The sequence below is a fragment of the Clytia hemisphaerica genome, unplaced genomic scaffold (genome assembly GCF_902728285.1).
Source record: "Clytia hemisphaerica strain Z4C2 unplaced genomic scaffold, Clytia hemisphaerica genome assembly, whole genome shotgun sequence".
Classification (NCBI taxonomy): Eukaryota; Metazoa; Cnidaria; class Hydrozoa; order Leptothecata; family Clytiidae; genus Clytia; species Clytia hemisphaerica.
In genome coordinates, this window is record NW_027103676.1 from 717,087 (window position 1) to 728,416 (window position 11,330).

Below are 11,330 nucleotides of genomic sequence, written 5' to 3' on the forward strand. Positions count from 1 at the left end.
ATACTATCTCTTTAAAACAATACTATCTTCGTTTAAAACATACTATATTTTTAAAAAAATACTATTTTGGATTAAAACATACTATTTTCGTTCAAAAAATACTATTTTCGTTGAAAAAATACTATTTCCGTTTGAAAAAATACTATTCTCGTTTAAAACATACTATCTTCGTTTAAAAACATACTATCTTTTGTAATGATACTATCTTTTTTTAAACAATACTATCTATTTTAAAATGATACTATCTTTTTTAAAACATACTATCTTTTCGAAAACAGTCTGGAAACGAGGTTGGCACGTCTTGCCTCGCTCATTTTAAAGTTTGCATGCATGACCCGCGCATGGTGGGACGGCGGGACCATGCTTGCTGGATGGTCCAATAAGATCAGCAATTTCCTTCCATTTGAACCCTATTGTTTTTAGTGCAAGGACTTGGTCTTCGTTGATATCTTCAATGGTCTGCCACGAGTAGCCATTTTACTGTCAGTCAGGTCAGATCTTGTAGGGAGCCGGAAGCCATCTTGTTATGTTGGTCCTGCATGTGGGCGGATGAGGCCATTCATAGTGGGCACCCCCCCCCTGGATTCTGGGGGGGGTTGAGGATTTTCAGAATTTTAAAAATAGGTGGGGGTTGGGTTGATGAGAAATTTCAGGTGGGGGTAACCCTATGTAGGTGGGGGTAACATTTTTCAGGTGGGGGTTGTCAAGTTTTCTGTATTTAACTTTGTTTGATTTTGTACTTTTTTGTCTTTTTCAACTTTCCACATACTATACTAGATAAAAATATAAACAAATGACTGTCATAAGTTCTGAAGGTTAAAAAGAGTTCATTTTTTCTCCAGTCTTTTCCTTTCCAGTTTGTAGTCCTCAGGACTTTTAACTGGGATCTTTAGTGTTCCTAAAAGGAACAAGACCTCCAAATTCGAAGGTGTGATTCGATTGCGCCGTTTTGCGCATATGAGTTGGAGTCTGGTGTAGCCCCTTTCTACCGGCGAGGTTGCTGAAAAAGGTGGGGGTTGGGCTGATATGAGATTTCAGGTGGGGGTAACCCTATGTAGGTGGGGGTGACCTTTTTCAGGTGGGGGTTGGAGGGGTGTTGCCCACTATGGCCATATAAAATAAACACGAAAAACCAACGCCCATTACACGCCCCTCAAAATGAAAATTACACAAATTTGAATAATCGAGGCAACCTACAGCCTAGACTAATGTTAAATTTCTTTTCCGCGCAAATTCGTCACATTTTGTCTCGATAACCTCATAACTACGGAACTTATCGTTAGAGGCAATCGAGCAAGAACAATAGAAAAAATCTTTATTTGGCTCTGTATAAAAATTGCAAAATAGAAACTCGCTTAAATTCACAATACTGATTCTTTACCCCAAAACGAAACTTTTCTATTTTGTAAATCTTTCTTACACTTCCCCATACGTAAAATATAGAGTACTTTCGTTTTCCCCCCAAACTTGCGAGGGAAAAATGTTAAGACCGCATGTTGTCCTCGCGGACTTTCCCAGCGTAATTTATTTGTGTGATGTCATAATGTTATTGTTCTCTTCTCAGATTATTACTGACGGCACTTCAATCGCTTACGGGATTGGACAATGGTTGACAATAGATCGTGACGTATACAACAATTCGATGACGCGGACGAATGAAAGTTCATTTTGGGTGGCTTGATAACACTCGTAAATTCTTTATTTTTCTAGTGTATTTTGTTTTTTTGTTTTAGAAGAAATACTATACGGTAAAAAATAAGGTTTTATACTACTATTTTTAAATTTGATATTTTAAATGCCTATTATAAAGAAAAATTCGTAAGTGGGCGGAAAAATAAAAACGCCTTTGTTTTGAACGCCCGACTGCAAAAATCTCGGGATTCTGGGACTTCTTTTGAGACGGGGTTTGACATGAAAACAAAGAGCTTAGTAGAATAGTAGAATCGACTTTTTAAACTTTAAATACAGTGTAAAGTATTTTTGTAATCAAACATTATATTCAGCAAATATATTGAAAAGTAATATTTCGTTATAAGCAAAGATAACTTGTTCGGAAATAAAAATCTTCATTCTTCGACCCCTGGATTTTTCATCGCATAATTTCTACGGGAAATCGAAAGTAATTTCATTCGGCTTGTGATGTTCGAGAGCTTGGATGTTGGGAAGCTGCAAGAAAACAATTTATAGTCTTTTTTCTGAAAGAAAAATTAACATTAGTCTAGGCTGACCTATATTCGAAAAAAGATAGTATTTTTTAAAAAGATAGTATTTTTTTAAAAGATAGTATTTTTTAAACGAAGATAGTATGTTTACAACAAAGATAGTATTGTTTTAAAAAGATAGTATGAAAGATAGTAAAAATAGTATTATTTTTTAAAGATACTATGTTTTAAACGAAAATAGTATTTTTTAAGCAAAAAATAGTATGTTTTAAAAAAGATAGTATGTTTTAAACGAAGATAATATGTTTTAAAATAAGATAGTATTTATTTCCGCTTTGGCGCGCCATAAAAACTCCTGACTGATAGACTTTTCCTAGTATGACTTATATACTGTGTGTGGGTCAGAGCTGAAAATATTTTAACAATGGACTGAGAGAGTAATTTACATTATAAGAGTATGTAAAAACGTTATATTGCATTCCCAAAATAAAACAAAATCAGTCTAAAAGTCAAAAATCTTACTGAGAAAAAAGGCACCCCACCCCACGTGGAATCGAGACGCATTAAATAACGCGCATCTCACGCTTATTTTCATTTTGACAAAAGTTCAGACAGACAGTTCTATACATATATTAATCTAAGAAAATTGAAATCAAAACAAAACACACATTTTCTTCCAAATATTCAACTTTTAGCAAGCAAAACTCCCTCGAGATCTCGTTCCCCCGTTCCCGATGGAGGATTTTGAGCCGAGTTGAAAGATTTTCATGGTCCGTATTGGCATTCAAACCCTTACAATGTTTTCGAATCTTTTCTTCTCTAAACAACTGGTGTGAAATATGCGCCGTCATATTTTAGTATTACTGGCCAGCACTGTGACTTCTCCCTCGCACACATTTTACGGCGATGTTATGTTATCTCTCTTACTTTAAACTCGATATTATCTCCGCAGTAGTTGATCATGTGATAAGCGGTTTGAGAGAAACCTTCCAAAAAAACAAATTTTAAAGATGGCGGCTCTTGCTACGAGAAGCACGTTTTTACTTCAGCAACAAAGAACTCTTCCAGTGTGCAGTGTTATTTTTTCTAGAGGATTGAAGAAGAACCAACTTTACAAGAAGAAGAAGAAGAGAAAGATCAAGGAAAGAGACGGTAAAGAAGTCACGGTTGAACATATTTTCTGGGACAAATATTATGCAGACAACCCATCAATTCTTGCTGAGCGTCAAATGATAAACACCAAAAGTAGTGCAAGTGGCAGTACTGTTGTTGAAGGAGGAGGTTCCCGTCCATTAAGTGCAAGAAAGGTTTATGACACACTGACCACAGGAGACAAGAGGTTTTTTATTATTATATCTCCTTTTTTCCCTTTTTTTAGGGCTAGGGTGGTCACGCACTCACATCAATTGACGTTAGGCGAGAGAAATTTTTTTCTTCACCCTTTCTTCAATAAATTGAAGATGAGAAAAAACCTAAGCCTTAGAATCACAGATGGAAAAAAATATATGAAGGTGGGATTTTACAGCCGTCCGTCGTGCAAGGCACGTCAGGGATTACCATAGTTGTCAATGTGTTGTGTCAGCTTGTCAGCATTGTATTGTTATAAAGGGAAAGATGAAAGAGGTAAGACTAGCCTAGCTTCTATAGAAGTTTAAGTTTAGACTGTGTTTATATCAAAATCTGCAACAAAAAATGAAAGTTGTCTCTTCTTACTGATTGCTTCGTGGCACTCTATCGCGGACTATTTATCAGTGCGTCACAAACAGCCATATATAGGGTGCGCACTCGTCGGGATTTTTTGCGCGGAACGAGGAAGAATTTACAAAAATGAACTTCAAGGCATTAGTACTTACCTTTAAATCATCCAAATGTGCTCATTCTTTTTTTTAAATCAATCAGGAATTATCAGGGAAACAAGTAAAAAAAACTGCATCAAGGTATCTATTTTCTTTCCAAAGATATTCATGTTTTTCGACGTCAAGGTGAAAACGCGATTTAGCGCTGACCACGGCACCGGAAAATTCTCGACCCACATTGAAACAAATGACTGTCGCTATTGAGCTGGTCCATCTTTTCAATCGCGGTTTTTTTAGTAAACCCAGGGTAAGATTAAGCTACAATCTATCACAACCTGCTTTATTTGAAAATCTACAGGCCGTCTGGAATTTCGAAAAATAAGAAGAAATTGCGATTTTTTAACAAGATTGCGGATTTTTTCATTTAAGCACCATACACCATCTGAAAGCTGAGGATTTCAGCTTTCTAGTGGTGAAATTTGTTTTTAGCTATCATTTCCAGCTCATTAGCGATAAGCTAAAGTTTAACAGTCATCGGGCCGATTTTCAGACCGCACCGGCAAAACTCCCCACACCCCGCCACACGGAAGACTAGATTTCATCCGCCATTTTTGGCGCGATTTTGGTGCTTCCGAAAATTATTTCTTGCTGGCGTGGTGTAAGGAGGCGATTCTTTGAAAAGGTGATTTTTTTGTGTTTTGAAAATGGAATAACTTTGGGAATACTTAACCAATTTTAATAAATGACCCCTCATTTTTCTCACAAAGGTAAGGATTTTCAAATAAAATTAGTTTGGTTTTTTAAAATTTAGGGGAAAATTTTGTCCTGTCCACCCTACCATATAAACAAAACTCAACATTCTCACAAAAGTTGTCTTTTTGATTTCCCAAACATTCGTCTCAAGCGTTCCCTTCCACAATAATTTATGTAATTGCAATTGCGGTCAGTCCACAGTCGGCTTCAACATATACACGTGTTTTTATTTACGTGACCGAAGTGCCTACTAAAACAATCCGGGGGTAAATAGCGAAGCAACACAGCAGATTATTCGTAAGTATCTTTTGGCATTGACAATCAAATACAATATATTATACTATATTTCCTTAATTCAAAAATCAAAAATTCATCTTTCATTCGCAAAAAATAAAAATAAAAGAATAATGAATTAATATTACATACTAAGACGCCCCCGTCTTTTACTCTCATTTAATTTCCAATCTCGGCACGTGCAAAACGCCCGTCCGCCCAATACCCACCCAATCAGCTTAAATTCACTTTAATTGTCCTTTGACATTCAAAAAATAGTATTTAAAAATTATGAATTTATAATAATTACAAAAAACAAAAAGTTTGATATATACTTCATTGGTGAAATATTCAATAAATTCCTGGTTTCAATTTTCAGTGGGCGTTCTTCTAGGGCTTCGTTTATCGCGCAATTTTTGCATCACACAAACTTTCTCGGCCGCTCGTAATAATTATACATTGCCAAATTTGGTTCTCCATTGTCGAGTCAGGATCGATGGTGACGTCACCTAAGCATAAAAAAGAAAGGATTTCGTCAGTTTTATGCATATATTAATTTGCGAGATATTCTATTCGCCGCGCGAGCGCACTTTTCGTAGACTATTCAGAGTACTTTCTTTTACTCGCGGGATTGATGGTAACTTTTCATCTTCGTTATTTTTAAAATGAAGCACAACCGAAAAAAAACGAAACTTCAGAAAGTTGCGTATTTCCAGTGAGTAAACGACTCTGACAATTAACAAAATTGATGATGATGATTTTTTTTCGGTCAGGCCAATGTCTCGCATTGGGGGTTCTAGTCTTGAGCCCAAAGCCTACGCAGGATTGCAGCGTTTGGGTAAACGAGACAAAACTCTAAAAAAGCTGGTGTTTTGACGCGCTTCCGTGCTCTCGAAATATCGCGGTTTGAGACGCACTGTTTATTTAATTTCCACCAATAAGATTGCTGCATTTCATACAGCCCTTCTCTTTGGCACCCGTGGCCTTTCAGTGCCTTGAAGCACAGGCGGCTGTAAAATCTCTCCCTTCATAAAACTTCTTTTATTTGTTTCAATCCATGATCCTGAGGAGTACACTATATTTCTCATCCTCAATTCTCCAAAGAAAGCGGAAATTTAATTAATGCGAGAGTTAGATTGTCAACAAAAAGTGCCATTAAAAATCATTGAATAATAGAAGAGCTTAAAATCTCAAATATTTTCATTTTGAAGAATTGCTACAAAAAAGTGAAACATGGAAGAGTCATTGAAATGGGGGATTTGGAAAACTTTCTATATACCGGGTGACCCACGAAAAAGTTCAGACGTTTCCTGACATCTTGAGACCGAACAAATGTCCCAAAGTGCTTGGAGTTTTGATATTTAGAAAGTAGATATCCTAACTTAAAATTTGAGCTATCACTTTTTAAATTTGACCAATTTGTTCTCCACTTATGAGCTTTTAAAGTCAAAATTCACTTTTCGGAAAGTGTAAAAAACACGTAAAAAAGAGGTATTAAATTTAAGCAATCAATTAGAAAATCACTTACAAATTGACTTATTTAACGAGTTTTGTGACATTAATAATTAATAAAAACACTTTTAGAAGTAATTTTTGTTTAAAACAAGTCTAGTTTTTATAAAAATTGGCGCTTTTGTAGATTTTTTTCAGATTTTACCAAATTTGATACCCCTTTTTTACGTGTTTTTTACACTTTCCAAAAAGTGAATTTTGACTTTAAAAGCTCACAAGCGGAGAACAAATTGGTCAAATTTAAAAAGTGATAGCTCAAATTTTAAGTTAGGATATCTAATTTCTAAATATCAAAACTCCAAGCACTTTGGGACATTTGTTCGGCCTCAAGACGTCAAGAAACATCTGAACTTTTTCGTGGGTCACCCGGTATTATGTTTAGTTTTTTGCAAAAACCCCTGTAACTATGAGCAAGCACCCCGTTGTTAAGATTGGCTTGAAATCAAAAATGAAACCACTGAAAACGAAAGTAAAATTGGCCCGCACTCCAAATCCCGTAATCTTGATATAGGAGTTTAAGTCTGTTTAGTAAATGTGCAAGAGGTAGCGAAATAATGTGTCTGACGAAGGGTTAAATGTCTCAAGATTTAGTTTTATTACCACAGTGGCAATGTTTTCAAAGAGGTGTAGAGACAGGTAGGGATTCATCAACAGAACATCCAATTGATGTTTTCTGTGGTAATTTTGAGTTTGAATGGCTCCCCATGAACATACCGGGTGCGCCACAAAAAAGTTTCTCTCTTTAAAACTAATTTTCTCAAAATCTAAAATTTTTAGAAGAACCATTCCAATTTCATTGGAAAGAAGAAAGATAAACTTAAATTTTGATAGGTTATTTATTAAATTTGATTCATTAGATCAAAAGTTATGCTCAATTAAATAAAAAAGTTACTTTCTGAAAGTGCTCAAAAAGGTTAAAAATCGACCTTCTATCAAATCAAACAGAAGCATAATTACTTGTTACATCAGTATTTTCGCTTTAGTCATTAAAAATGATAATTAGCTGTCTAAATGATCTTTTGTTGTATAATGGAAGGTTTAATTTCAACAAAAGGCAGAAAATTCGTCGAAAAAGGCCAAAAATCCAGTAAAATTCATAAAAATACATAAAAATATGGGTTTTGCGGTACATCCAGTCTTACTAGACTTTATCCAATCTAAAACCAAAAATGTGAGGAAAATTTGGGTAAAATAATTTAAGGTGATCTTGATTAAGATTTTAAACCCTTTTGACCCTTCAGTTTCGAAATTTATGTGTTTAATTACTTAAAAATGTTTTTAATTATGTAAAGGCTATCGTATTGCCAATTTTGAAATGAAAATTTGATAGGTTGATTTTCAACGTTTTTGAGCACTTTCTGAAAGTAACTTTTTTATTCAATTGAGCATAACTTTTGATTTAATGAATCAAATTTAATAAATGACCCATCAAAATTTAAGTTTACCTTTCTTCTTTCCAATGAAATTGGAAAGGTTCTTTCAAAATTTTTAGATTTCAAGAAAATTAGTTTTAAAGAGAGAAACTTTTTTGTGGCGCACCCGGTAGAAAAATAAACCTTTTCCTAATCATGATGTCATATCACATAATAAAAATGTTAGACTTTGTTTTAAAAAAACTTGAGAAGACTACTCAATCAATTTTATCTTCACAGGCTTGCCATTGCTGGTGTATTTGCTTTGGTCACTGGATTCATTGCAATGAAGATCACCTTTGCTTAGTAAGAAGCTTATAAGTATGTTCTTTGTTAGCAATGACCATTTAAGTAACAGCATGGTGTGTTAAATTTATTCTTTTAAAGACTCTTTCCGTATTTTCAATTTTTCAAGTTTAACTTGAGAGGATTATATTGCTCAATATTTTAAAAGTTATCTTCCATAAAAGAAAAAACTAAAAAGTACTGAGAGTTCCGGCCTTACGTACTAATTATATGTACAGTAATATTATACAGAATTATTGCCTAAAGTATTAATAATGTTAAAAAAACAAAAAATGTTACCATTTTGATATATATTCATTAATGATATTTTTCTCTTGTAGATAAAGTCATCGTCAAAGAAAATTTAATTTGTACATATTTTTTATACATAAGAATAAATCAAAATTGGGATATTCGTCCCTGTCAAAAAGTATCTTCTAATTTACTAGTCCAGGGTTTTTAATTCTTATCAACATCAAACTTTCACTTTCTAAAGCTGGGTGTTCACTGGAATAAAATAAGTTCATCGCCAATTTATTTGTTGCAAAAAATAAATCGAGACAGATGTCTGGAATTAAAAACCAAAAAACAATTAACCATGAAAAATGAAAACGTTTTCATTCTACTTCGTTTATTATTTTTTACTTCGTCGTAAAAAGGAACAATAGATTTTTAATTCCAGACATTATGTCTGGATTTATTTTTTGTCAACAGGTATTTGCGACGAACTTATTTTTTTTTCAGTGGACACCCAGCTTAAAAATTGGACATCAATTTTTAAAGCTGTTACATTCTATTCGGTTTTGAAATCTGGAGATATTCGCCAGCATGGGGGATAATCATTTTTGTTTAAAAGTGCTCTGATTTAAAATTCGGTTTTTGGACCTACCCCGGTGGAGGTCCTATAAATTAACCTTTGTCCGTCCGTCCGTTAGTTACCAGCTTTTCTCGAGATTGGCTCATTAGTTTTTTCTGATTTTTTACACAATGATGCAAAATGGCAATGCCCAAAATGTGACGGAGCCCGATTTTCGAAAAAAAAATTTGGGGGGCAAATTTGGGCCAAAAAACGGCTAAAAAACGGGTTTTTTGGACTTTGTGAAAAATTGGATCATTAATTTTTTCTGATTTTTTGCACGAAAGTAGGGTACCATCATAGGTATAAGATGGCTCAAGCAGATTTTTGCAAAAAAAATTTGTTGGCTCAAAAAACGCATGTTTATCTATAAGAATCACTATTAATAAGCATACATCAATGTTCTTAGTCAAATTACTCAATTTTTTTATGAGATAGATGTTTTTCTTTTCTCACGAGTGTTTAGACATGAAATTTTGGTTGTTTGGCATGTTTTATAGAAAAACTGGCCAAATTCGATATTTTTTTATAAGCACATTATCAATTACCTAGGTATTAGATTGATTGGCTCTTTCATTTTCTACGATTTTTTGCATAAAGATGCATAATTATAAACCCTTGAATGTGACAGAACCCTATTTTCGAAAAAAATGTTTTTGGGCAAATTTGGGCCAAAAAACGGCTAAAAAACAGGTTTTTTGGACTTTGTGAAAAATTGGATCATTAATTTTTTCTATTTTTCTGCATAAAAGTAGGGTACCATCATAGGTATAAGATGGCTCAAGCAGATTTTTGTAAAAAAATTTTGTTGGCTCAAAAAACGCATGTTTATCTATAAGAATCACTATTAATAAGCATACATCGATGTTCTTAGTCAAATTACTCAATTTTTTTTATGAGATAGATGTTTTTTCTGCTCAAGAGGGCTTACTTTTGAAGAGTATGTGTGTTTAGACAGGAAATTTGGGTTGCTTGGCGTTTTTTTATAGAAAAACTGGCCAAATTCGATATTTTTTTATAAGCACATTATCAATTACTTAGGTATTGGCTTTTCTCGAGATTGGCTCTTTCATTCTTTATGATTTTTTACACAAAGATGCATAACTATAAACCCTTGAATGTGACAGAACCCTATTTCGAAAAAAATGTTTTTGGGCAAATTTGGGCCAAAAAACGGTAAAAAACAGGTTTTTTGGACTTTGTGAAAAATTGGATCATTAATTTTCTAATTTTCTGCATAAAAGTAGGGTACCATCATAGGTAAAAGACGGCTTAAGCAGATTTTTGCAAAAAAAAATTTGTTGGCTCAAAAAAACGCATGTTATCTATAAGAATCACTATTAATAAGCATACATCCAAGTTCTTAGTCAAATTACTCAAATTTTTTATGAGATAGATGTTTTTCTTTTCTCACGAGTGTTTAGACATGAAATTTGGTTGTTTGGCATGTTTTATAGAAAAACTGGCCAATTCGATATTTTTTATAAGCACATTTCAATTACCTAGGTATTAGATTGATTGGCTCTTTCATTTCTACGATTTTTTGCATAAAGATTGCATAATTATAAAACCCTCAAATGTGACGGAGCCGATTTTTGGAGAAAAAGATTTTGGGGTATATTTCAGCTAAAAAAACGGCCATAAAAGGGTTTTTTGGACTTAGTGAAATATTGGACCATTGTTTTTTCTGATTTTTTTGTATGAAAGTAGATGGCTCAAGCAGACTTTTGTAAAAAATGAATTTTTCAGCTCAAAAAAAGCATCTTTATCAATAAGAATCACTATTAATAAACATACATCAATGTTCTTAGCCAAATTACTCAATTTTTTGGAGATGTTTTTTTGCTCACGAAGTCTTGAATATGAAAGAACATTTCAAGAGCATGAAATTTTGGTTTCTAAACGTTTTTTATAAGAAACAAACGACTAATTTTAATAGATCGTCACTATTTGTGTTCTGAATGATTGTTTAATGGTCACGTCACGTAGATATCAATTATAAACGTGTTAAATGCATAATCCAGGTAGGTCCATCAAAGTATCACTTGTTTTTTTGCTGTTCAAAATATCCAGTCGGCATCCAGTCCAGTTGATATTTCTATCCTAAATAAGACGTTCCTAGTAGAATTGAGATTTATTTTGGGTTTGGGATCCGCAATTTTGTCCATATCACAGGAATGTTTTCTTTCACTGCTCAACTTGTAATCAAAATTTTAAACAGAACAAATTTTAAGTGCATAAATCCATTTTTATCCTTGGATTGCTTTTTTTTAAGGTCACA

General features: G+C 33.5%; 1 protein-coding gene across 1 annotated transcript; it reads left to right on the forward strand.

The window, feature by feature from the left end:
* Window positions 1-3,103: 3,103 nt before the first annotated feature.
* LOC136803654 (uncharacterized) lies at window positions 3,104-8,626 on the forward strand. Its single transcript, XM_067060379.1, has 3 exons — window positions 3,104-3,501; window positions 8,149-8,229; window positions 8,535-8,626. The coding sequence occupies exons 1-2, from the start codon at window positions 3,173-3,175 to the stop codon at window positions 8,213-8,215; spliced, it is 396 nt and encodes a 131-aa protein (XP_066916480.1). The 5' UTR covers window positions 3,104-3,172; the 3' UTR covers window positions 8,216-8,229; window positions 8,535-8,626.
* Window positions 8,627-11,330: the final 2,704 nt, after the last annotated feature.